At 38.8% G+C, this 27,769-nt stretch overlaps 1 protein-coding gene across 1 annotated transcript; it reads left to right on the top strand.

The window, feature by feature from the left end:
- Positions 1 to 401: 401 nt before the first annotated feature.
- Positions 402 to 27,769, top strand: LOC126277913 (putative neural-cadherin 2). Its single transcript, XM_049977480.1, has 3 exons — positions 402 to 690; positions 18,515 to 18,726; positions 27,306 to 27,769. Exons 1-2 carry the CDS (start codon positions 432 to 434, stop codon positions 18,718 to 18,720), a joined length of 465 nt encoding a protein of 154 aa, XP_049833437.1. The 5' UTR covers positions 402 to 431; the 3' UTR covers positions 18,721 to 18,726; positions 27,306 to 27,769.

Genomic DNA, 27,769 nt, shown 5'->3' with positions numbered 1-27,769 from the left:
ATATCTGGCAGATAGCCAACCAGCATTTAAAAATAAATTAAAAGAATATCTGAATGACAACTCCTCCTACTCAACAGAGGAATTTTGGATATAAGTTAGTAATTTTGCAATTATTAAAAAAATTGAATTATGTGACATAAAGAAGCCTTTTGTTAAACAGACATGTTCCACGTCCTTATGAAGCTTCATATTCATGATCTGTGGAACAAGTACTAATCTTCTGTAAACTAAAAAATATTTATATATATGCAGATTGTTTGTTTGTCAGATCAACTAAGTATTTTTGCATTGTATTATAGACCCTTTGAGAGTTAGTGAACTTGAAGACAACTATTTTTCTATTTTCATTGATTAATTGTAAAGCATTCATAACCATTATTATAAAGTACCAAAATCAAGAGTTTTCTGTTCATTGATTTCGTGCAAATAACATGTTTATCATTCTATTCAGGTGCAATGATGTTCAAGTTTTGGCTACAAAAAGTAAGAACTGCATTGGAAATAACTGTTTAAGTACACCTTGTACTAGTGGTGGAAATTGCCTGCATCACCATTCAGAGTTTCACTATGACTGCTTATGCACTGATGGAGTAACTGACATAAACTGCAAATTTAAGGGAGGCAAAAAGACTGGCGATCTTAATGCTTGGGTTTTAATGGCCTTATCATCTGTAGTCATCTTTATAATTGGTAAGAACAATAGCACAAGTGATATATGTTTTGAATATTTATGTTGGAATCCATAGAACTCCCATGTGCAGCACCATTGGCTATACTAATGGAGGAATGCGGTGATCAGTTACAAATAATCTGAATTTATTGCAGACTAATTTCAACTATAGAACACACATCATCATTGCTAGAGGTAATAGAAACTAATGATATAAGCCTATATAAGACCCTGTCATGCAGTTAAAATACAAATTACAAAAATTTATACCATACACCACCCACTGTGGCCAGATCAAACTTATCTTTCAAGTTTAAACAATGAAAAATCCAGGATGGAATGTAACTATATTGTGAAAAGAAAAGTTGCCACTTAGGATATAGGAGAGATGCTGAGTCGCAGACAGGCACAACAAAAAGACTGTCACAAATGTAGCTTTCAGCCAGTAAGGTCTTCACCAAAATTAGATGACAAACACACAAATACATGCACACACACACAAATGCAACTCACAGACACATGACTGCAGTCTCAGGCAACTGAGCTCACACTGTAAGCACCAGCACCAGTGCATGATGGGCATGATGGAAGTGGAGACTGGGGGAGGGAGAGTAGGGTAGATGTGGCAGACAGTGACATGCTGTTGAGGAGTGTGCAGGAATGAGGTGGAAAGAGGGTAGGGCAACTATTTGCAGTCAGGAGGTTAGACGATGGGAAGTGGTGAGGTTGGGAGGGGTGGGGGTGGGGGGGGGGGGGGGGTGGAAAAGGAGAGATGTAAAAAGACTTGATGCGATGGACGGAGGAATGAGAGCTGCATAGTGCTGGAATGGTAACAGAGAAGGGGCTGGATGAGAGAGGACAATGACTAATGGAGACTGAGGACAAGAGGGCTCCGGGAATGTTGGATATATTGCAGGTCTATCTGTAAAATCAGTCATGTGATCTACAATCTAAGCTGCAACCACAGTGGTTCATTCTATGTGGGCATGACAACCAACAAGCTGTCTGTCCACATGAATGGCCACTGACAAACTGTGGCCAAGAAAAAAGTTGTCCTCCCTGTTGCTGAGCATGCTGTCAAACATGACATCCGTCATTTCAATGACTGCTTCACAGACTGTGCCATATAGGTCCTTCCCCCCCAACACCAGCTTTTCTTAAATGTGCAGGTGGGAACTTTCCTTGCAATATATCCTACATTCCTGTAACCCTCCTGACCTCAAACTTTGTTAGTCATTGTCCTCCCCCACCCAGCCTCTTCTCATCAGTTACCATTCCAGCACTACACAGACCTCATTCCTCCATCACACCCAGTCTTTTTTCTTCTCTCCTTTTCTGCTATCACCCTCCCCACCTCACCTCTGCCCATTGTCTAACCTCCTGAATGCACATAGCTGCCCTACCCTCTTTCCACCTCATCCCTGCGTGCTCCCCTATTTCACTGTCCTCCATACCCCCACCCAGTCTCTACTCCCATCATTCCCATCATGTACTGGTGCTGCTGCTCACAGTGTGGGCTCGTTTGTCTGAGACTCCAGTCGTGTGTGTGAGTTACATTTGTGTGAGTGTGTATATGTGTGTTTGTCGCCTAATTTTGATGAAGGCCTTACTGGCTGAAAGTTATATTTGTGACAGTCTTTTTGTTGTGCCTATCTGTGACTCAGCATTTGCACTATATGGTAGGCAACAACTTTACTTTTCACAATACTGTTATCTTTCAAGTTTGATTACTGTCACACCTATAAATATATTGAAAAAAAGCATATTTTACAGGATATGAATGACACCTACATTGACATTTTTACTGAAATAAACCTTAGCTTGACTATTGTCCCCATAAGGGCACTCTTGGTCGTGGTTGCCAAACTGTTATTGCTGTTGTAGTCTGTAAAAAACAACTTTAGTCTGTCTTCATATTCTTTCACATATGCTGCTTCTTTCTTAACATGTTTATAGGTGTGACTATGTATTCAAATTTGAAAGACACATGTGTTTAAGTACAAGTGTGATGTAACCACACTGGTTGATGTACACCCCTGGAAATGGAAAAAAGAACACATTGACACCGGTGTGTCAGACCCACCATACTTGCTCCGGACACTGCGAGAGGGCTGTACAAGCAATGATCACACGCACAGCACAGCGGACACACCAGGAAATGCGGTGTTGGCCGTCGAATGGCGCTAGCTCCGCAGCATTTGTGCACCGCCGCCGTCAGTGTCAGCCAGTTTGCCGTGGCATACGGAGCTCCATCGCAGTCTTTAACACTGGTAGCATGCCGCGACAGCGTGGACGTGAACCGTATGTGCAGTTGACGGACTTTGAGCGAGGGCGTATAGTGGGCATGCGGGAGGCCGGGTGGACCTACCGCCGAATTGTTCAACACGCGGGGCGTGAGGTCTCCACAGTACATCGATGTTGTCGCCAGTGGTCGGCGGAAGGTGCACGTGCCCGTCGACCTGGGACCGGACCACAGCGACGCACAGATGCACGCCAAGACCGTAGGATCCTACACAGTGCCGTAGGGGACCGCACCGCCACTTCCCAGCAAATTAGGGACACTGTTGCTCCTGGGGTATCGGCGAGGACCATTCGCAACCGTCTCCATGAAGCTGGGCTATGGTCCCGCACACCGTTACGCCGTCTTCCGCTCACGCCCCAACATCGTGCAGCCCGCCTCCAGTGGTGTCGCGACAGGAGTGAATGGAGGGATGAATGGAGACGTGTCATCTTCAGCGATGAGAGTCGCTTCTGCCTTGGTGCCAATGATGGTTGTATGCGTGTTTGGCGCCGTGCAGGTGAGCGCCACAATCAGGACTGCATACGACCGAGGCACACAGGGCCAACACCCGGCATCATGGTGTGGGGAGCGATCTCCTACACTGGCCATACACGTCTGGTGATCGTCGAGGGGACACTGAATAGTGCACGGTACATCCAAACCGTCATCGAACCCATCGTTCTACCATTCCTACCCCGGCAAGGGAACTTGCTGTTCCAACAGGACAATGCACGTCCGCAAGTATCCCGTGCCACCCAACGTGCTCTAGAAGGTGTAAGTCAACTACCCTGGCCAGCAAGATCTCCGGATCTGTCCCCCATTGAGCATGTTTGGGACTGGATGAAGCGTCGTCTCACGCGGTCTGCACGTCCAACACGAACGCTGGTCCAACTGAGGCACCAGGTGGAAATGGCATGGCAAGCCGTTCCACAGGACTACATCCAGCATCTCTACGATCATCTCCATGGGAGAATAGCAGCCTGCATTGCTGCGAAAGGTGGATATACACTGTACTAGTGCCGACATTGTGCATGCTCTGTTGCCTGTGTCTATGTGCCTGTGGTTCTGTCAGTGTGATCATATGATGTATCTGACCCCAGGAATGTGTCAATAAAGTTTCCCCTTCCTGGGACAATGAATTCACGGTGTTCTTATTTCAATTTCCAGGAGTGTATGTACTTTTCTCATTTGTATTTTTACTGCATTACACTGCCCTGTGTACTCTTGGATCTTATTTGCTTCTTTTGCCTCCAGCACTGGTGATGGTTGCTCTATAGTCAAAATTGATCTGCCATAAATTTAGATTATTCATGGTTGATCGCTGCATTCTTCCAGAATGCATTTGTCTTCTTTCAAAATTGCATGAATCATTATAAGTGCCTGTAAAATACATATGCACACCAGTATTCTTGATTTATTTCTTAGCTTTAAGAAACATATAAACAGATTATCAGCACTTCCGTATCACATTTCTATAATTCTCACTGTCACGTGGCATTACTAAACCATTTAATGTGTTTTTTTTTTTTCATTTAGGGCAAAGTTTTTCATACATAAATAATTTACGATGAAACTCTACCAACTGGGGAAACATCGAGTATATTGTTTTATTGTATACATTGAATAAATTTCATTAATACACACCTTTTCTAAGTACAGAGCAGATTTTTTTACACATAAGCCTTTTTCTGTAATTAGTAAATAAAAATTTAAGAAAAGGATACCTTAGGTCAGTCTCATTTTGTTTTACACCTATTTTGTTATAGTGGAAGTTTCTGCTTCCAGTTTACAGCCAATTTACACGTCACTACCAGTAAGCATTCTAAAAAAAAATGATCTATGTATTATGTATACACCATCACTTTCCACCTTCTCTAACTTAATTTCCATAACTGTCACCCATCCTTCCTCTGCATCAACTGTTTCCAGCTTTTGAACTAAAATTCCATGAAATGACCTTCAGCAAAAGCTACTGACATTATATGTCAAATTTTCATGGCTAGTCACAAAGCAGATGTACTATTTTTGTCCAAATGTAGTTAGTTTATTCTTGATAACCATTAATATATGTGTATCTGACAACAGTCCCTCCAACATTGCTTCAACAACTAAATGCTGGCTAACTATAATGTAATATTGCACAATCTACAGTATACCTTCCTTGAAACAAAGTTTACAGCATGTTATCGCTAATCATCTGTTCCTTTACGTTGTTCACTTTTGGTACAATTGCAATACTTAAGTGTAACACAACTCTAAGACCTGCCATGCATTTAGTCCAGTAGAGCAGAGGCTGCAAGTAAAGATGACTTTGCCATGTAGGGAATGAGAATCAGTGTGCTTTTACTGTAAAAATTTGAAACTTATACACAGAGAATAAACCAATTTTACAGGTACCAAATAGTAGAAGTGTTGAGTCATTAACTGGTGCACAAAAAAGATTGGAAACTTTGCTAGGTTGCAGATGATCACCTTTTCTCATAAATTATTTACATTCTGCCAGAGCCACATTTTCCATCAGTCAGGTACCTCTAAATTTTAGTAAAATGCAGCTTTCATCATTAAAATGGCTGTATTATCTCTGCAGAAATTGATTAATTCAATGAAAAAACACCTACTGCAAAGAAAAGGAAATCTATTTGTAGAAAGGCTATCACCAACCTTCAGTATTGGCAATTTATTGATGCAGGTTCAAAGTAATACACTAGGTTCCTCTACTTTGATTATGCTATTTTCTGTAATTTAAATTTTCCTTTGGTAGTTTGCCAGGTTTAATTATTGATTCTACACAGTGAGACTTGCTACCATCTTCTGGTGGCTGCTGAGAAATGATGGACTTGTAAGTTGGACAGCCATTTATATTCTTGTACCCTGACCACCATGTGGTGGATGGCATGGTGGAAAAAAAGAGCCATGATCTAGAGATCAGCAGTAGCTGCTTTTCCATTACTGAGTTTACATCCCACTTCCCTCAATATGCAAGCACAAAATCCCATTCCTAGCTAACATAGAATTTGCTCTCTCTATTTATAAGGTTTTCCTCAAGTTAGATTTCTTCCACTTTTTAAGCACACAGTTCCAGTTGTGTTGTCCTTATCATTGTTATTTCATCCCCATAGACACCCAAGTTGCTGACATGGCGTCAACTCAAAAGACTTGCTCCAGGCGAACGGTCCACCTGACGGGTGGACCATAAGAAATGTTAAAGCTGTCTAAGCTAATCTACTGAAATGGATTTTGAGCATTGTTTGATTCCCCTCCATTCTCAGATACTTTCAGAAAGAGCTCATGGAACATAGCGAGTAATGACATAAATACCATATTAGCTATCTAACAGCTACCGAAATTTGGAGATGAATGTTATTTGCCTTACTGAGTGTATTTGCTTCATGATTACCAAAGTTCCAAAATGTTCTTCACTTCATTCTTGTACTTTTGAATTATTTTTGCTTAATGTGTGGTTTTTCCTTTTTTGATAATGCACTGAATAATTTAAAAGTTGCCTGTAGTGTACATTGATTAAGGCTAATTCTGTGCATTAAATAAAGCCTCTCTTCTGAGCACAAGGTACTTTGTTCACAGGTATTAACAAGCTGAAATAACCACTACAGTGAACTGTGTTGCAGCATGTAAAAAAAACAGCAATTTTAACTCCTGTAAAGTATAACATCAATAAATTATGAGTGGTGCTTATCTATTTAATGATTATGTACTTGTAGTATGTCAATTTAAATTTTTCCAGCATAGGAAGATCTTGAATATTTCTTGGGTATTCTGTTGTGTGGCATTGTCCAAAAGGCATGATATTTTGGTAGGCCAATTTCTTGTCATTTTCAGGTATTAGTGATGACTTCTGATATCTGGTATTTAGTAAGGTGGCATTGTCAGAAAGGCATGATATTTTGGTAAGCCTAGATTTGGATATCTGCTGGCATGGTGACAGTACATCCTTGTCTTCTTCAGTTGTCATGAGGGAGTGGATTTCCATGTAGATTGCCACTGTGCTCTTATCATGCTCAAGGGTGGCTCCCAGGTCTTGTTTAATTGAAAGCCACTTTATTTATTTATTAGTTCATTATGTAGTCAGATCTCTACAATCTCTTTGAGAATGCAATTCTAGAAGGTGTTGAATTGTTGCAACAATTTGCTGTGATCATAATTCATGCTATGTCCTTGGGGGATGCAGTGCTCTGTCATAGCAGACTGTCAGCTGTACATTGGCTGTGTAGTGTTTATATTCAGTCCATCTCTCCTGTACTGTCCAGATAATCTGGTCTACATGTATTTTCCCACACTCACAAGGAATGTGATAGATTCCCTGTGTTGAGTCATCTTTGGCTGATCCCAATAATGCTTTGGTTTGGCAAGTAGGCAGAACACACAACTGACATTGTGTATCTGGAGTATTCTTCTGAGTTTTGCTGATGTATTCCCAAAATATGGAATAAAGGCCATTGCAACCAGTTTATCTTTGTCCTCAGCAGGCCATGGTTCTGCTTCTTAATCTTAAAAGTGTATGTGGCAGTTGCTGTAACCATCCATACAGAACATGGCCTGTAAGTACTGCAATTCAGCTGGTAGTCTGTCACAGTCTGTGAAGTCACATGCTCTGTGTACTAGTTTGATTAGGACACTATCATTTTTCGAAGGGCCATGGTAGCTAGACACATGTGAGTAAAAGTCTGTATTTTTCAGTTCACAGTAAATGCTGTGTCTGTGCCACTTGGTCTATGCTTGGCAAGCACATCTAGAAATGTACGGTGTCATTGAGCACAGAGAGTGGTGCAAGAAGTATTGACCACCACATAGATACTGCACAGCAAAGTATTGTCACAAGGCAATAATGAGATGCTAGGAAGAAGCTGTGCCTCTCATGGTTCCAAGGTGCCACCACCATGCCTCAACCATGAAACAGTGTCGCCAGTGGCCAAAATGGTAGTTTAGTTTCAGGTCAAATACTGTCCACTTCCAGAAAATTCCTGCCACAGTAATGACATTCTGCTGTCTACTCAGTGTGAAACAGCTATGTCAATCATCAGGGGTCGAGAAACTTTCATCTCTTGTGAACTGTTTCTACATACCAACACTATCGGAACTGTGTCAACAGGTGTCTATGAACATGTGTTTTCTAGTGACTGTAGTGAAGGCACAGTGTAGCCATCCTGAACTTATATCAATTTGTCACTCAGTAATCATGGCTCAATTAGTGTGTTGTGAACCACAGGTATCAGCTACAGCTGAGCCTGGCAAGCGAAGATAAGTTTTATTGTAATTAATAAACTATTACTTATTCAGAGTGTTCTAATTACCTGAATTATTACTAGCCACCTCAGTGTCCAGGAAGTCGCACACAACAAAATGGATGTTGATTGTTCTCTTCTATCTGATATTGTGATACAGCAAATTCAGATGTTGCAGGATGTCGTGTAGGTAATCTGGCTATAAGAACAACATCAGCTACAACATTTTCTGCAACAGTTGAATTCACTGCACCAGAAAATCAGATTATTGGTGGAGAGAAAAGAAAAAATCAACTTCAATTCCTGGATGTGCACATTATGTGAAGAACACATGGCACACTACGACACACCATCTACCATAAACCAACATACATGGATTTGTACTTCCATGCCTCCAGCTGTCTAACTCTTCAGAATAAGAAAGTGTCCTAAGCACACTAGTGCACAGAGTACAGGAAATCTCAGACCATGACAGTCTAGCAGTTGAACTGGAATACCTAAAGGCATCATTCCCTACAAACAGTTACAGCAACCACCAGATAAAGCATACATTAAGACTGAAGAAGTTGAGACCTCAGCCTACTGAGGACAAAGACCAACCAGCTGAACAGCAATTATTCCTCAAATGAATCTCTATTGCTCTCAGTGTCTTATATACTGGAGCTGCCTCTAGTTATAACAAGGCAGTCAGTCGTCTAAATTCAAATAGTGTTTGGGCGCTGCCCAGAAGGGCCTTGTCTTTAAAAGCACTGTGCCATATCATGTAGCGTCATTCACTGTGCGAATGTTGCGTAGTGCGTCAGCCTCATTCTGGGTCTCACTGGGTGTTGGCTTGCTATGTTCACTTTGTGTTAATGTGCCTCAGCAATGCCTTTGCAACGAGTGTATCATCATCACTGGCAGCACAGCAATTGACATTGATTTGAGTGGACAGTTTAATAATCAGTAGCTTATGAGTAGCCCTAATGTTTTTTGTGGACTACGGAAGGAGTTCACATGTGACATACAAGCTGTTTTTGGACATGGCTGACCTTGGCCATTGTTTGGGGCAATCATGCTGATTGTGGTGGTCTTGATGCTTGAACCATCAGCAAACATCAGAAGAATACTCTAGATACACAACATCAAGTGTATGTTCCACCCACCAGCCAAGATGAAAGCCTTATTCTACATCAGTAAAGGATGGTTTAGGACTCTGGAAACTGGGGTCTACCACATCTCTTACCAGTTTGGGATAATTTATGTAGACCAGACTATCCAAGCACTACAGGAGAGGTGTTCTGAGCATAGGTGCCACACAGACAACAAACAGCTGACAAAAGTCTACTGTGGCAGAGGGCTGCATCTCCCAAGGACCTACCATGAATTACAGTGGCAACAAATTTTTGCAGTGATTGAACAGTTCCTGAGATTGTATTATCAGAGAGGCTGTAGAGATCTAAATGCATGATGGACTAATAAATAAAGAGCAGCTTTCAATTAAGCAAGACCTGGGACCCCGCCTTGAGCAAGATCAAAGAACAACAACAGTCCCCTGGAAATCCATTCCCATCACAACAACTGCAGAAGATAATGCCAGCAGAGATCCACAGTGCTACTGAGAATCCTGGATTGTCCCCAATATCACACTTGGCCCACCATTATACCAAGTCTGCACTCTGGGGTGGCCAAATGGAGGCTGCAGGAGGAAGGGAGGGGATAAACAGACAGCACCCAGCCACCATGAAAGTTTGAAGACAGCAAGAAGTTTGCTTGCTGAAATATCATGCCATATGGATGATACCACTCAGCTGCACATGTTAGAAATATTTAAAACTGATTCATAGTGTTACAAGAATTTTTTAAGAACGCATTAAATAGCTCATTTACTGTGTGCCCTTGAAAACATCTTCCCATTCTTCCTCCAATAAATTCTCTCTTAATAGTGTGACTGAGTCAGCCTTTATAATTCCATTAAACTGAACTTTTTCATTTAGTTAAACCTGGTTGTTGGGGATGTTTTGCTGCTGACATATGATCATCTTGATTAGAGAAACATTTTATCATGGGGTTTAACAATTTGTAGATCATTACAGTTAGGTTTATAAAAAATTATCAGTTGCTGTTGCACTGGACAATATTTACACAGCAATAGCCATCTATAGCCACATCATCTTTCAATGTAAGCTTATTATCAGATATTGCTGCAGAAAGTTTCAATGCCATGTTAATTACCATTTTATCACTGTACTCAGATTTCCAAAAGCTTTTGAATGGTGTTAAATGCAATATCATTTCACTTAAAAAAAGAAAACCATACTTATTTCAACCCCTCAATTGATACAGGAGTTAACTGGAATAAACATGCAAAAAAATTGAAACTGTGTCTGTCTGGGTAATATCTTATGGGGACGATGTTGTTCTGATGTCTTGAATGGTTCACAAAACCAAATGGGTGCAAGATTGAGGTGAACCATCCTCTGTTTGGAACACACCTCACCTGTGATTTGTTGATTGCATTCAGTTGCTTTTTGTGAGATGTTCATTGTATTGCCACAATCTGGTTATATGAAAAGTTCTTAAATAATAAGCACAACACAATATTTTGTTCATTGAATGTTTTTTGCATTTATTATCACTCATGACCACACAATGACCAGCTTAAGACCTCACATAAAATATTAGTCACAGGTAGACACATCCAATATTCTGAAAGTGACAAGATGTTTACAGTGCATTTTTCTTACTGATGAATATCACAGTGTTGATTTTGAGTACACAGTAACTGAACACAAGAAATCTTTGGGTAGCCAATAGCAATATGCAGATGTTTATGGTGTTGATACAGAGTAAGTGATAAAAATAATTAAGGCAGAATTCAACATTCAAGAGTAGATTAATCAACAACTTGGTGCTGCCTAAGACTTTCAGAAAAATATAACATACATGACTACATGTTGCTAACATACTGAATGCTCCCCTCTGACTGACTTCATCATTGGCTCTCACATTTATTTTTAGACACGTGTAAAGTAATATTTTAACTTGGTTACTGAATTTTAGTTTATATTAAGAATGAGGTCTAATTTAGAAGTGGTGTCATCTGACTGGTCCCCACAATGATTCTGATCAACTGTATGTTAGATGATAAGGAAGGTACTAAAGTTTAAGGTATAATCTGAATTACACATTGCATATCTACACAATGAATTCCCTTCTTTCACATAGATTTTCCATGTTCATAATTTTTCTAATTCAGTCAGTTTCTTAATTTTTGGGTTGACTGGACATCAAATGGCACAATTATGTTAAAAAAATTAGAGCAACAACAGCACAATGTCAAATCCTGGATATCCTAGACTCAAAGTAATTTTGGCTGTGGCTGAACTTTAATTATGAACATCTTCTAAGATAATGAGTTTTTAGAAAAATTAAGTTAGTTACTGAAAAGTGTGAAATTAGGACTAGCCACTGAGTTAAGTCTTTGTGAGATGTTATTAGTTCCCATTCCTCCGATGATTACGTGCTAGAGCAGTAACTACAATTTTTTATTTATTTTAAATGAAAATGTTTTAAGTATTGTAGAAAACTGACAACTACAATGTAAATAATTCTGGAAACATCCCCCAGGCTGTGGCTAAGCCATGTCTCCGCAATATCCTTTCTTTCAGGAGTGCTAGCTCTGCAAGGTTCATAGGAGAGCTTCTGTAAAGTTTGGAAGGTAGGGGGTGAGGTACTGGTAGAAGTAAAGCTGCGAGGACAGGGCATAAGTTGTGCTTGGGTAGCTCAGACTGTAGAGCAAATGTCCCAAGTTCGAGTCTCAGTGCAGCACACAGTTTTAATCTGCCAGGAAGTTTCATATCAGTGCACACTCTGTTGCAGAGTGAAAATCTCATTCTGGAAGCAATTGGAATGATTTCACATTACTATGTTTCAAGTTCAGTTTCTTTGGGTCCCAAATGATGTTATTCTACACGTAACATCTTTCAAAAACAGCCTTTCACTTTCCGTATTCCTGCACTGATTCCTGAAATGCATCTTTTGTTTTCTAATAGCCTTCATGTATTTTGATGAACAATTACAAATACATATGTATTTTTCTTTTCAGTCTGCCATATCATTGCTCTTCCACTAATTGTTGGTTCTTTGTCTATAGTTATTTGGCAAAAATTATATAAGAGGACAGATACTGGACTAGCAAGACAGAATGCTTTTCAAAATGAATTGTTCAAGTAACTGTCTATCAGAAACAATTAGATGTAGACATAAACTGCTGAAGTCATGGCTCATACCCTGTGTTACTGCACTGACACAAACTTTATGATGTGGACGTGGATTCATCAACAGTCACAGTATTATCTGACATGCTTAAATTGTTTTCATTTGAAACAAAGACTGTGATACCAAAAAAGATAGTGTTCAACAAAGCACAGGCATGAGCAAAACATCACAGCCACTGATTAGCCCTCACTTTCCATCACCATAGCCAATGCAACAAAGAACTAAACAGTAGTCACATGTGATAAATGATGAGTGGTTTAATCCTATGTACCATTGTCACTAAAGGGGAAAGAACTGTGACTGACTTTTATTTTATTTTCTGTTTCATAGCAATGACCTTCTATATACAGTAGATGCCCAATATAAAGTGGTAGTTGGGGACATGCTTCACCCCCACATTATAGTGTAACCACAGTATAACAAGAGTGAGCTTTGGAATGACAAATTATGTATGGAAAGTTTCAAAACCCACATAGTGCATTGTGGAATTTTACTATACAGGGTGTTTCAAAGTATTTGTATCAAAAATCTGTGGATGATAGATCACATCATGGGGAACAAACTTTTATTAGAAACAAAAATTTTGCTGGGGCTTCCCAGTGACCACAGGCATCTTTTATAATTGGTTATACCCCTGAGAAGTGGCATGATTTAGGCACTCTGCAGCATTTGCATGCAATGTGTGTTGCCTATAATCAGCACATGTGGTTAGTAGACCATGCTAGTTTGGTGTTATCCCATAAACCCAGGGCTGGAAAATTCAATGGAAAGTCACCCCTTATTACAGGGAAACATCAGCAGACATTTTGTCTCTAACAAGTTGCTCCTCATCCCATGATCTGTCAACCCCAGGTGTTTGACACAAAGACTTTGAAATACCTTATATGTTGCACAGTATTTAAATAAATGAAAATTAAATTAATGAAAAGGATAATTGCTGCCCACCATACAGTGGAGAAGCTGTGTTGCAGAAAGGCACAACAAAGAGAATGTTACACAATTAGCTTTTGGGCAAAGAGGCCTTTGTCAAAATTAGACAACATACACACTCATGCAAATGGAACTCACACACAGATGACCACAGTCTCTGGCAGCTGCAGCCAGGCTCCCTAAATTTAAAGAAGATAAGAAGTAGAACATTTCAAAAATGTACCAAATGCAGCAGTTAGGTGAACTTAATGACAACCAAGCAAAAACACTAATGTAGTTCCAAATAAAATACTGCAGTGAACTACATTATATAAAACAAACTTCTGTAGGTTCATCTTATCACTGTTTTTGAAGTCACTTAGCTTTCTTTGGTGTGTCATTTCAAGAATTTTCTTATGTGCATACTTTTTTGTAGTCACCAGGTGCAACAACTGAATATGTTTTGGTTCACTTTGCCTGTCTGTCTATATAATCATATTTTTAATATTATCCAATACTCCAAGTGCACTGGGAACATCTTATATGCTTTCTTCTTCTGCTTCTTGATCCTCATCTCTGAGCGTTTTACCACAGTCAGTTTGTGCCACATCTATAAGGTCTTTGTCATGTATGAGCTCTGAAACCAGATCCTCGTTGTCAGTGACTGCCAATGGTCCAAGTTATCAAGATCGATATTCCACTGCAGAATATGATTTGTAAACTGGATGCAATGCTGTTGAAGCCTGTGTCTTTCCATATTCATCTGTTGCATTTTCTTCAATACATCACTTGTTCAAGGAAGTCCTATTAGTGGTCAGATTGAGGCTTTGCCATGCCAGGCCTATTGAATTTGCAACAGTCTTCAGATTGGTAGCTGATGTAGGTATAATCAGCAACAAGTTGCTTTTTTATTTGACCATTAACTAGGTTTCAACACACTGTATGCTCATCTTCAGAAGATGGTGATGGAACATTTATTTTCTGGACCATGTGGAGCTAGGCACTAGGGTTCTGGAGACAGCACTGCATCTTGGTGTCCATAACAAATTCATTCTGACAATGTGTGTGTGTGTGTGGGGCAGGGGGGGGGTGCATGTAAGCTGGCTAAAATGTACATCATCAAAATGAAGTTTTCAGGGATACCAAGATGCAATGTAATTACTGTGACCTTGGCATATAACTACACATTGTCCAGAAAATAATGTTCTCATAACATCTCGATCACATGATGAGCCTGCAGTGGCTTGAAAACTGGTTGATGCTAAAAGAAATTATATTACATTCAATAAGTGGTTGGTTGCATATCAAACCTAAATAAATTGCCAATTTAAATCACAGATGCAGTTTGTGATTCACAATCAATAAAATGAAGTCTTCAGCTTTATAGAATTCAGAAACACTTTCATTTCCACGTTTGAATTTACTATTGAAGTAAGCAGTTCATGGTAATAATGAGATGTAAATGCTTATATGATGCCCTGAGCCTCCTGTTGGATTAACACCATTCTGTTTTTAGGCAAAATCAAAGTTTTTATCTTTTCACATTCTGTCTGTAACACACCAGCAAGTAGATGAGCTTGACAGTGATCAAGGATTAGTAGAGCCTCCTCTCTGATTAAAAGATCACAGGTGTTTTCTCACTAATGGAACACACTCTTCTCAAAACTACTTTAGGAAGGTGTCACATCATCCAAACTGTCTTTCAGTGAATGCATGTGAGTTGTAATGATGACATGTTCACACACTTGAAACATCTTGAGATCATACTTTTGTCTACACAGGGGTTTCAGTTGATAGCTACCTGATTTATTTATGGCAAAGAGGAAGGTAATTCTGTCTTTATTCATTTTGAAACTATTTTCTGATTTTTTTAGGCTGACAGTTCTGGTTGGAAGCAGTTATTAATAAAATGCCATTTCATCACAATTACACACTCGATAATCATTTAAATTGTCATCTACACTGAATATGTAGATTTTTCAGAAAATTATGAATGAAATTCACTAACAGAAGACCCCCAGTGCTCATTTGATTAATTCCATTTGATATTTCCAACTTGTAAACCATCTGCCAGAAGCAATAGAAGATTTTAAGTCATGTAAATCAAAGTGAAATTTTGTAGCTTGGGCTTTTAATAATTGGCATGAAAAGTGGCACACCTTCATTTCATTTTATTACAAACCACCTTTAAAGACATTCATCAGCTTCAGTGTCTTTTCTTTAGTTTTGTCATTTTCTTTCTCAGATTGGTTTCAGCTACATTTCCAGATTTCTAACTTTATTCACTTTGTTTGTCCATCCTCTGCTATTTGCTTCAGGAACACCTTAATCATGTGATAAACTTGCTTTTATGTCACCATTCTTCACATGGTAAATAGTTTTTAGTTTAGGGACTCCACTAACATCAATAACTACGGCCCATTATTAAAATGTTTAAGTTGGTAATTTATTCCAAGGATTTCACCCACATGTGTAGTAATTAGAAAAGGAAGGAAGGAAGATTAGGGTTGAACTCCCCTAGAGACCAAGGTCATTAGAGATAGAGCACAAGCTCAGATTGATTCAAGAATGGGAAAGGAAATCAGTTATTCCCTTTTGAAGCACCATCCTGGCATTTGCCAGAAGTGACTTAGGGAAATACAGAAAACCTAAATGGTCAGATACAGATTTGAACTGTCATCCTCCCAAATGTGAGTCCAGTGTGCTAACCACAGCACCACCTTAATTGGTAGCCAATCAGTTGAAAAGGCCACTGTATTGATGCAACTATTTATACATTTACTGACAATATTGTGAAAAGGATAGATTGCTACTGTTACTCACCATATGGCAGAGATGTTGAATCACAGATAGGCACAAAAAAAGACTGTTAGACAAGTAGGACCTTCTTCCAAATTAGACAACACACACACACACACACACACACACACACACACACACACACACACACACACACACACACACACAACCATATCTGGCCTCAGCCACCAGAGACATTGGTCACATGTATGTGAATTGCATTTGCATGTGTGTGTGTGTGTGTGTGTGTGTGTGTGTGTGTGTGTGTGTGTTGTTTGTTTCTAATTTGGAAGAAGGCCTTTTGGCTAAAAGCTTACTTGTCTAACAGTCTTTTCATTTTGCCTATCCACAACTTAACATTTCTGCTATATGGTAAGTTACAGTCTATTCTTTTCATGATATTGTCAGTATTCCATCCTAGACTCTCCATTATTCTATTTACACATAACTATGTCAGTCATAACATTCTGTTACAGAAGATAAGCTTTATGAAATATGTAGTTTAGCATGTTCCTGGTTTTGTTCTTATTTGAGAAAAATTTTGCAGAAAATTATCCTAGGTTATTCAGATAATAAAAAGAGGGACACCACATCATCTGCCTGGGGAGAAACTACAATAGAGGATCCCATGGGTTTTTATCATTGGCCCACTAATCTGTTCCTGCTTTATGTTAAGATTTGCAGCTTTATTTGCATCAGGAAACAAAGTTAGCCTTGTTTGCAGATAATACAGCCATTGTTGTGAAGCCAAGCAAAGAAAGATTAACAGAGGAAATAATAAATCATGTTTTTGTGGAAGTTACTAACTGATTTTGTACAAATGGGTTAACCTTAAACTTTAGAAAAACTTTAAAAAACTTAAAAAAGAAACAGTTCACTCAGTTTTGCTCTGTCAAAAATATACCACATCCTACTAAACTAGTACACTGACAAGAAGTAATACACAGGGTAGGAAGTCTCAAGTTCTTAGGCTGCATATTGATGAAAAAGTAAACTGGACAAACCATACAGCAGACCTGCTAAAATGTTTAAGTTCAGCTGCTTTAGCCATAAGAATAATGGGGTAACATTCTGGGTAATTCCTCACTCACGTGAAAAGTATTCATTTCACAAAAGAAAGTAATTAGAATTGTTATGAACAGTCCTTCTGAGTTTGAAAGTAACACATTAAATGGAATGTTGAAAGGAAAAGTGACCTGCATTACATTTTATAGAATCCAGCTTTGACACAGACAGGGATGAAATATGCAGCTATAAGACTCTTTGGTAATCTGCCCATGTAAATAAAATGTCTGACAGACAGAAAAAATCTTTACAAATGTAGATTCAAGATGTTTTTCCTCTTGATCTCCTTCTATACCATGAGAGAATTCTTGAATAAAAATAGTCATTTATTGAGAATAAAACATGTAAATGACCAGCATATAGCCACATCACAGAATTTTCTTTTCATTTCAGTGATATCATAGCAAGCACACAGATATCTAGGATCTGAATGAATAATGCATTACGCCCATTACAGTTGTGCGCATTTACATTATTGTCAAGCATTGTTACATAGTTACTTTGTTGATTTCTTCATTACGTGAACTATAATACTGTCTTCAGCCTTAAATCCTGTGACAGTCCAGACATATTGATAATAAGACAAGTCCAAGTTTAGTTTAGGTGTTCTCATCCCTTTTGATTGTTGTTTTCAGAGCTTGAAGGCTATAAGGGGTAAAGAATACTACAGAAATGGCACATGCAGGCTGTAATAAGATTTTTACCCCTCATTATATCTCAACCTGCTGTGTATCAGACCATTATATATTGAAATTTTATTGTATTTACTGTTCCATGTTTGATCCTTCTGTTTTCTCTTTAGCTTTAATGAAGATTATTTTTATCCTACACTTGGTATTGGGAATAACTGTGTACTTACTTTTGAAATTAATAATCATTCTCATGACACTACTTCCATTTATTTGCCAAAAATGTAAACGTAAGTGCTAAATCAGTTTTTACATCTCTTCCATAGCTCTAGAATGTTTTGGTTGCTAGATATATAACAAAACACATTTATAGGCAACATCTCTCTTTCTGTTTCCCTTTCTTCTCATAAATTATACTACACTCTCCTGAAAGTAAACCACAAACAGTTTCCTTAAATACTTATGTGCTTAGATGTATACTGAGTAGAGTTAAGAATACAAACTAACTTCTGTTATGTTCATCATGGCAGACTGCATTTTTTAAAATAGTGATTTTTATGGCAATAGAAAAGTACAATAAATGTTAAAATATATGATTATTATTATATTGTTGAGAGAAAACATCTGGCCCCCAAACATTGAAATCAATTTCTAATTTCAGTTCTGGCTGTCCTGTTTCTTCTGTGTAAATACTACTACAGAAGTCATAGAGGGTCTCAAATAAAAATGGATGCTCAGACAAGTACAAGTCAATATGCTGATAATAGAGAAAATGAAGAGCACGGTGTCTCTTTTAATATGGAACAACTGATGTCTCATCCTCATGAAAATGAAGTTACCATTTCACTGGAACTACAAAGTAACTAAAAAATGGTATTTATGTTCTGCAACATGAATTTTGCATTATTTTTAAGATTTTAGATTTATCATATATTCCACCTTTATGACTATGTATGTGCAAGTCACAAGAACAGCTATGTATCACATGCAAATGGAACCTTGGCATAATTTTGGTGAAATTTCATTTTGTTGTAGAACCAGTACTAATATTAATTTTAGGTCTGAATGGAGTATAACAACAGATAGTAGAAAAGTTAGAAAAGTGAAGTGCCTACTTAAAACAAGTGGATAGGTACTGATTGTAACATGGAAGACACAAGGCAATAAATCCGAATTTCAGAACTGGTAGTGCATGATATTGTAATAACAGACAAGGCAGGAGTAAAGGATGTATTTAAAAGAGAATACAGAACATTCAGTTTAATGTTCAATTGACCAGGTCATCAGAGATTGAGGATAATCTCGGATTGGAGAAGAGTGGAAACAGAAATCGGTCTTGTCCTTTGAAGAGGAACAACCGTGGAGTTCATCTTGAGCACCTAAATCTGGATAAATAGATGGAAATTTGAACCATCTCCTCACTTGGCAAATAAAAAGAAAGGTAGAAAGCTCAGGTGACAGAAGACTAAAAATAACTCATTATCCCAGATTTCACAGTTATAAGAGAGACTGTGCACATCCTCACAACTGATAATTTAACTAACAGAAACATGAGATATAAGGTATAGAATCTGCTTGGGTCATGCTAAAATCAGACAAAAATAAAGACTAATGCAACAAGACAAGTTGATGTTGTTGTTGTTGTGGTTGTGGTCTTCAGTCCAAACACTGGTTTGATGGAACTGTCCATGCTACACTATTCTGTGCAAAGATCTTCATTTCTGAATAACTACTGTAATTTACATCCAATTGAATCTGCTTACAGCATGTAAGCCTTGACCTTCCTGTACAATATCTAGCCCCCACACTTCCCTCCCTTATCAAATTGCCAATTCGTTGATGTCTCAGAATGTATCCTATCAACAGATTCCTTCTTTTAGTTACGTTATCCCATAAATTCATTTTCTCTGCAGTTCAATACAATGACTCATCATTGGTTATTCAATCTACTCATCTAATCTTCAATATTCTACTGTAGTTTCAGATTCCAAAACTTCTATTCTTTTCTTATCTGAATGTGCCTTACCTTTATACGGGGCCATATTAGAGGCAAGTGTCATTGAAAATGGCTTCCTAACATTTCAATTTATATTCAATATTAACAAATTTCTCTTTTTCAGAAATGATTTTCTTGCTTTTGCCAGTCTGCACTTTATATCGTTTCCATTTTGGTCATCATCAGTTATTTTGCTGTCCAAATATTGAAACTCATCTATTACTTTGAATGTATCAGTTCTTAATCTAATTCCCTCATTCTCACCTGATTTAGATTGATAACATTCCATTTCCATTAATTTATTTTTGTTGATGTCCAATCAACAACCACTTTTCAAAGTGCTATCCATTCCATTCAGTTACTGTTTAAAATCATTTGCAGTCTCTGATGGGTGCAATGTCTTCAGCCAGTCACAAAGTTTTTATGGCTTCTGCCTTCCCTCTCCAGATTTCTTCTTAGTTTCTTTCACTGCTTTCTCAACATAGGAATGAATAACATTAAGGACATGCTAAAACCTCATCTCACTCCCTTCTCAACTATTGTTTCCCTTCTGTGTCCTTCAGCTTTTGTGACCGAAGTCTGGTTTCTGAGTAAATTGTAAATACCCTTTCACTTCCATTATTTTATCCATGCAACCTTCAGGCTATGAAATACTGTATATTTGTCAACATTGTCAAAATATTTCTCTAAACCTGTAACTATAATGTAACTTTACCTTCCCTTAACCTACTTTCTAATATAGGTCACATTCCTACAATTCTCCAGAAACAAAAATTATATTCCCCGAAGTCTGCTTCTACCAGTTTTTCCATTCTTCTGTTAGTAATCATATGGTCACAGGCATGGAAGTGGTAAATGTAGGTGGTCATAAGCTTCCATCACCTGTAAGTAGAGACACTATGGAGAGAAGGAGTTGCCATATGTGTTAAAATGTTTCATAGTGTGAAAAATTTAGAAACTAAAAATTTTTTTGTAGAGCAACATATGGAAGCATGTGAATGTGAGCTTCACCTAAATAGTGGTACTTTTACAATTGTAGCCACGTATAGGTCCCCACTGGAAAATTTTCAGCTATTTTTGAAAAACTTTGATTCTATGTTGTGCTACCTGTCAGGCAGATGGAAGCAAATTATTGTTTGCAGGGATTTCAATGTAAATTTTCTGAAAGAGTCCAATAGCAAGCTTGACCATGAAGTATTACTTGATTCTTTCAATTTGGCACCAGTTATTGATTTTCCAGGTGGCCGCTGTGGCCAAGTGGTTCAAGGTGCTTCAGTCTGGAACTGCGCGACTGCCACAATTGCTCCAGATGTTGCAAACCTCTTTATGGAGAATTTTGAGGATATTGCCATAGATACTGTGCCATTGAAGCTGAAGTGTTCCTTTCTATATGTTGATGACATGTTCGTCATTTCGCCACACGGATGCGGGAAACTAGACGAGTTTTTGGAACGCCTCAATGGCATCAACAGTAATATCCACTTTACCATGGAGGTTGAAAAAGATAAAGCATTGCACTTCCTGAATGTCCTTGTCCGCAGTAAACAAAATGGGTGCCTTGGCCACAGCGTCTACAGAAAACCCACCCACATACACCTGTACCTGCATGCCAGCAGCCATCATCATCCAGAACAGAAGCGCACAGTATTACAAACATTGGTGCATCATGCACAAGTAATATCAGATGATGATAACCTGCCTCGAGAACTGAACCACCTACGCAAGGTCTTCAGGAATAATGGCTACAGTGCGTATCAAATGAAAGAAGTGATTTCTGGGAAATATCTGAATAAGACCACCGACAAAGAGCAGGAAAAGAAGCTTGCTTTGCTGCCATTCTGTGGCTCTGTGTCAGGCAAGATAAGCTACCTGTTGAAAAGACACACGATCAAATCAATCTTCAGGCCTCCAATGGAAATCTGTCAGTTACTGAGACCAGTTAGAGACGCAGTAGGTCTTAGAACAACTGGAGTCTACAAAATACCTTGTGAGTGTTGCCAGAAGTACATCATACAAACAGTGCACAATGTGGAACGATGCAGGAAAGAACATGAGAGGTATTATTGCCTACGCTATCCAGAGATATCTGCATCAGCTGAGCATGCATTAGGAAATGGTCACCACATAAAATTTGACTATGCCTCTGTCGTGGCTCGCACTAATGGCTTCTGGGACAGTTTAATAAAGGAAGCTATTGAATGAGCATGTGAGAACTGCATGTGAGAAGGCAAATGATCAACTTTGTATTGTGCGAGAATTTTAGGAAAGAGTGGATCACTTGTGAAGGAGACTGCATGTTAGATGCTGGTGTAACCTAGTCTTGAGTATTGCTTTAGTGTTTTTGGTCTGTACCAGGTCATAGTGAAGGATGACATAGAAGCAATTCAGAGATGGGCTGCTAGATTTGTTACTGGTATGTTCAAACAATACACAAGTGTTACAGAAATGCTTTGGAAATTCAAATGGATATCCCTGGAGGGAAGGTGGCATTCTTTTTGAGAACCACTTTTGAGAAAATTTAGAGAACTGTCAATTGAAACTGACTGCCGAATGATTCTGCTGCACCAGCATACATTGCATGTAAGGACTATGAGGAATTAGGGCTCATATGAAGGCAAACAGAAAGTCATGTCTTACTCAGTCTATTTGTAAGTGGGACAGGAATGGAAATGATAAGTAGCAGTACAGAGTATCCTCCACAATGCACCATACTGTGGCTTGTGAAGATCTAAGTACATCTAGATGAATCAGTCTATCCTTCCCATCCCACCTGTCAAGTCTCCCCTGACCCACCATTCTGGGTGACTTTTTATTCGTACATAAATTTCAAAAATCAATTAAGTAAAACAATTTTTGCAACAGACAGAACTTCATTATTATTCAATTATTCCTGGATGATGCCCACACTTGTAATCTCCCTCCTCCTTCCTTCTTCCATCCATTGTCCACATTAAACAATGCCCAGTCCAAATGACTAATAAACAAAGTTTTTTATGAAGATATGAGAGAAGTGAAGATTACAATAAACTTTCAAGTTTACTTAGCTTGTCACATTGAGATGGCTCCAGTTCTTCCTGTCTACAGCTCTTATTCTTGAAGCTGAAAATCTAACATCTAGTCCTATGGTTGGTTTGAACTAAATCAATTGGAAGATTGTTGTTGTAGAATTTTTTACGTAAATATATTTTCCTCTGATTTTCTCACATTTCAGTATATCATACAGTATTTTAATTTTTCACATTAACAAAGCCAAAATTACTTTGTTCACATCTGTTATGCAAAAATACATATGATCACATCAGAGGCAAGCTTATGACTCCCCCACTCTATGTAAATAAAAATATTCCAAAGGGTTTACAATTTTTCTTATGAAATGAATTCCTAATAGTTTTTCTTACATTATTAATTTCAATTATTATTTAATAAATGAATCCAGAAATAAACATAGTAAATAGTACAGGATTGTGTAATTACTAATAGAAGTTTTAAGTGTGCAAATAATTCATAATTTCAAATTTTTCTTTAAAAAATAATTTTAATTGTACATTCAGAACTAGTACTTATTGATTATAACATCAAAACTAAAATATTGTATAAAGTAATTCTTTTCATCAATTTTAACTTGGAATAAGACATACTGTGTATAAAACTATATGAAAGATTTCAGAAAAAAACTGAGGTAATACTGACCTGTCAAAAATTTGATAAATAATACTGGTATTGACAACTACTGTTGAGAAAAAGTAACACTAGAGGAGGATATCCTGTTACACCATCTATTCTTCAGAATTCCTCTGTAGCATCTTAATTTAAAAACTTCTATTCTCTTCTTGTCTACACTGTTTGTCATTCGTGTTTCATCTCCATACATAGTTACAGTCCATGGCTACATTATGAAAGGACTTCCTTACACTTAAATCTATACTTGATGTTAACAAATTTCTCTTCTTCAGAAATGCTTTTCTTGCCATTACCTGTCTACATTTTATATCCTCCCTACTTTGACTATCATTAGTTATTTTGCTTCCCAAATAGCAAAACTCATTTCCTAATCTCATCCCCTCAATATCACCTGATTTAATTTGAGTACATGCCATTATTCTCATTTTGTTTTTGTTGGAATTCATCTTATATCCTCCTTTCAAGATATTATCCACTCCATTCAATTGTTGTTTCAAGTCGTTTGCTGTCTCTGATAGAATTATGATGTCATCAGCAAATCTCAAAGTTTTTGTTTCTTCCCATGGACTTTAGTTCCCATTCCAAACTTTTCTTTAGTTTCCTTTACTGCTTGCTCAGTACACAGAATGAATAACATTGGGGATAGGCTACAATCCTGTCTCACTTTCTTCTCAACCACTGCTTCCCACCAGATGGTGTGGCCGTGTGGTTCTAGGCACTTCAGTCTGGAACCGTGTGACCACTATGGTCGCAGGTTAGAATCATGCCTCGGGAGTGGATGTGTGTGATGTCCTTAGGCTAGTTAGGTTTAAGTAGTTCTAAGTTCTAGGGGACTGATGACCTCAGATGTTAAGTCCCATACTGCTCAGAGCCATTTACACCACTGCTTCCCTTTCGTGCCCCCCGACTCTTATAACAGCCATCTGGTTTCTGTACAAATTGTAAATAGCCTTTTGCTCTCTGTGTTTTTCCCCTGTTGCCTTTAGAATTTGAAAGAGAGCATTCCATTCAACAACTTTCTCTAAGTCTAAACAATGCTGTAGACATAGGTTTTCCTTACCCTAACCTATCTTGAGAAGTCGTAGGGTCAGTACTGCCTCACGTGTACCTACATTTCTCCGAAATCCAAACTGAAATTCAACAAGGTCAGCTTCTACCAGTTTTTCCATCCTTCTGTAAAGGATATATGTTAGTATTTTGCAACTGTGATTTATTAAACTGATAGCTTGGTATTTTTCACCCCTGCAGTTACGTCTCATCAACTCTTATTAACTAAAATTTGGACTCATCTGGCTAGGCCACAATTTTCCAGTCATCTAGCGTCCAACTGATATGATCACAAGCCCAGAAGAAGTGCTGCAGTTTATGTTGTGCTGTTAGCAAAGACACTTGCATTGGTCATGTTCTTCCAAGGCCCCTTAAAGCCTTATTTTGCTGCAGTGTCCTACCAGCACATAACACCTTCCTATGCCAATTCCTTTGTTGGTCATCTAGAGGAAACCTTTATAACCTCCAAAACGCCAAATCCCTAGTCTGCTTCAGGTTCATTGATGACATCCTCATCATCTGGATTCAGGGACAAGGCACCCTGTGTCTTCATTCCTTCACAGCCCCAAAGTCGTAGAGTCAGACTTCACCTGACCCTCCTCAACCCAGTGTGCTGTCTTCCTGGACGTTGACCTCCTCCTCTCTAATGGCGCCATTCACACTTCTGTGCACATTAAACCCACCAACAGTAATTGCACTTCAACAGCTGTCATCACTTTCACACCAAAAAATCACTCCCATACAGCCTGGCCACCTGGAGATGGCATACCTACCTTGAGAAGAACTCCCTTGTCTTATATACTGAGAGTCTCATCAAAGCCTTCTCAGACAGGCACTAACCCCCAGACATAGCCCACAAACAGATCTCCTATGCTATTTACCCTCAGACCCCGAATCCTTCCATCATGCACAAGAACCAGTCACAAAGGGGCACCCCTTCACCATCCGCTATCACCTTGGACTGGAAAAAAATGAACTGCATCCTTTGCCAGGACTTTGATTATCAATCATCATGTCCTGAAATGAGGAACATCTTAACCAAAATCCTTCTTGCCCCTCCTAAAGTGGTGTTCTGTCGACCACCCAAGCTCTGCAGCATCCTAATCCCTCCCTCTGCTACTCTCAGTTGCCACCCTTGTATCAACAATCATACACCTGTAAGATCTGCCCAGTCCATCCACCCAGCACATCCCTTTCCAACCCCATCACTGGTTTATCATATCCATCAGAGGTCGGGAGACCTATGAAAGTAGTCATGTCACATACCATCTCTGCTACAATCACTGGAGAGCTTATTATATTCATGTAACTACTACAATTACCAATCAGCTGGCCAGCAAAATTAATGACCACCACCAAACTGTGACAGAACAAAATAGACCACCCTTTGGCACAATACACAGCTGAACATAACACGCTTCTTTTCAACTACTGTTTTGCTACCTGAGCCATCTGGATCCTCCCTTCCACCACCATCTTTTCTGAACTGTACAGATGGGAGTCATTGTGATAACACATTCTCTGCTCCCAAAATTATACCTAGAAAAACTCTCCCCACACCATCCACCCAACAGTTTCCACAACCTTTGTCCTATCACCTCCTCCCTATCCCCCCCCCCCCCCCCACTCTGTGTGCCATCCCCTGCCCATGTGTCCATCCATATTTCCCCATTTTCCCCATTCCTTTCCTTTCTCACTATGCTCCCCCCCCCCCTTTCTCCTCCTTCACCCACCCCACCTCTCCTTGCCCCACAGTCTCCCAACACTGTGCCTATTTGCAGTCTGGTCCCTGCTCTCTTCAACAGACAGCACACCTCTCTCCCCCGAACCATACACTGGTAGCATTTTCCCTTCCCCGCCTCCTCCAGATTGCTGCTTTCAACACTGCTACCATTTTCCCTTACCCACCCCTTCCAGGTTGCTTCTTTCATTTCGCATGACAACTGCATTCTGATCCAAGCTGCCAGAGATGGTGGTCATGTTTGCATGAGATGTTCTTTGCTTGTGTGAATGAATGTCAGTATGTTTCTCTTTCTATTTCTGATGGAGGCTGTGGCTAAAAGTTACTATGTAAGTGTCTTTTACATATGCCTGTCTGCAGTTTACAGTATCATCTTTACAGTAAGTAGCAACCTATTGTTTCCTTACTTTGCTGCTATTCCAACCTGGAGTTTCCATTACTTAAAGTTGTGATTACTTTAATTGAATGTCCACCTCCATAGCTGAGGGGTCACCTTAGACAGATGCTGTACAGAGGACTCGAGTTTAATTCCCAGTAAAGCTAAGAATATTTCCTTGGTTGCATGTCAGGTGCAGGGTGCAATTGATGACGCCAATTAAGGAGCTATTTGAGCGAGAAATACTGGCTCCAACATCTGGGGAGCTGGTAAAACAGCCGTGAGAGCAGTGTCCTAACCACATGCTCCTCCACATTGCATCTACATGATTTGCATGGCAGAGAATGGTATGGTGGCCTTCAGGGACTGGATGAGGAGCTTAGTTTACGTGAAATCTTTTATCCCCTTATGTAGAATGAACATCCATATGAAATCTGCTACAAGCAGAACTGAAAATAAAGGAAAAAAATAGTACATATAATCTCCATATTTGTCAAAGAATCTTCATGGTGCACTTTGTACACTCCATGTAAACTAAATAACAATATTTCCATTTATTTTCAGTCATTTGTCTGAACAATTTTCTCATTTGCACTCGTCTATCTCTGCAGAACTTGATGAAAAGGAGCAAGCTGGTTCAGATGAGACCATACAGCATTGAGAATGAAAGAAGAAAGAACAGAGGAAGAGAGAAATAATTATCATCAGCAAGTACTTCCATGACCCAATATATGTCGCAACCAATATTCATTCACACTGCTTCAGAATTATGTTTCAACAGTGAAACAAAGTATCTTGTATCAGCAGTATTATGAATCCTCCACGTCAACTGTATCAGCAAGATGCCTCCATCAAAGCTTTACATGTAGTGATACATATATTTTTACACAAATGAAGTACGAAGTTTGTATATGTCTTTTCTGCACTATATGGACCTCCAATGAATAACTTATTTTTATAGCAATGTGCCTGCTACACACAGCAGCTGTTAAGCTAGTGTAGTCTGATGACCAATACATGACTGAAGAACAGTACAAAAATTTAAATCCATAATTTCCTATAGACTGCAGTGTGA

The sequence above is a fragment of the Schistocerca gregaria genome, chromosome 6 (assembly GCF_023897955.1).
Source record: "Schistocerca gregaria isolate iqSchGreg1 chromosome 6, iqSchGreg1.2, whole genome shotgun sequence".
Taxonomy (NCBI): Eukaryota; Metazoa; Arthropoda; class Insecta; order Orthoptera; family Acrididae; genus Schistocerca; species Schistocerca gregaria.
This window is presented reverse-complemented; position numbering and strand designations above follow the sequence as displayed.

What these genes read in the sequence shown, in the direction of transcription:
- LOC126277913 (XM_049977480.1), top strand. Translation starts at nt 432, where the DNA reads ATGTTTATCATTCTATTCAGGTGCAATGATGTTCAAGTTTTGGCTACA. An exon ending in TGTAGTCATCTTTATAATTG is followed by an intron (nt 691 to 18,514) that starts GTAAGAACAATA and finishes TTCTAATTTCAG; the next exon opens with TTCTGGCTGTCCTGTTTCTT.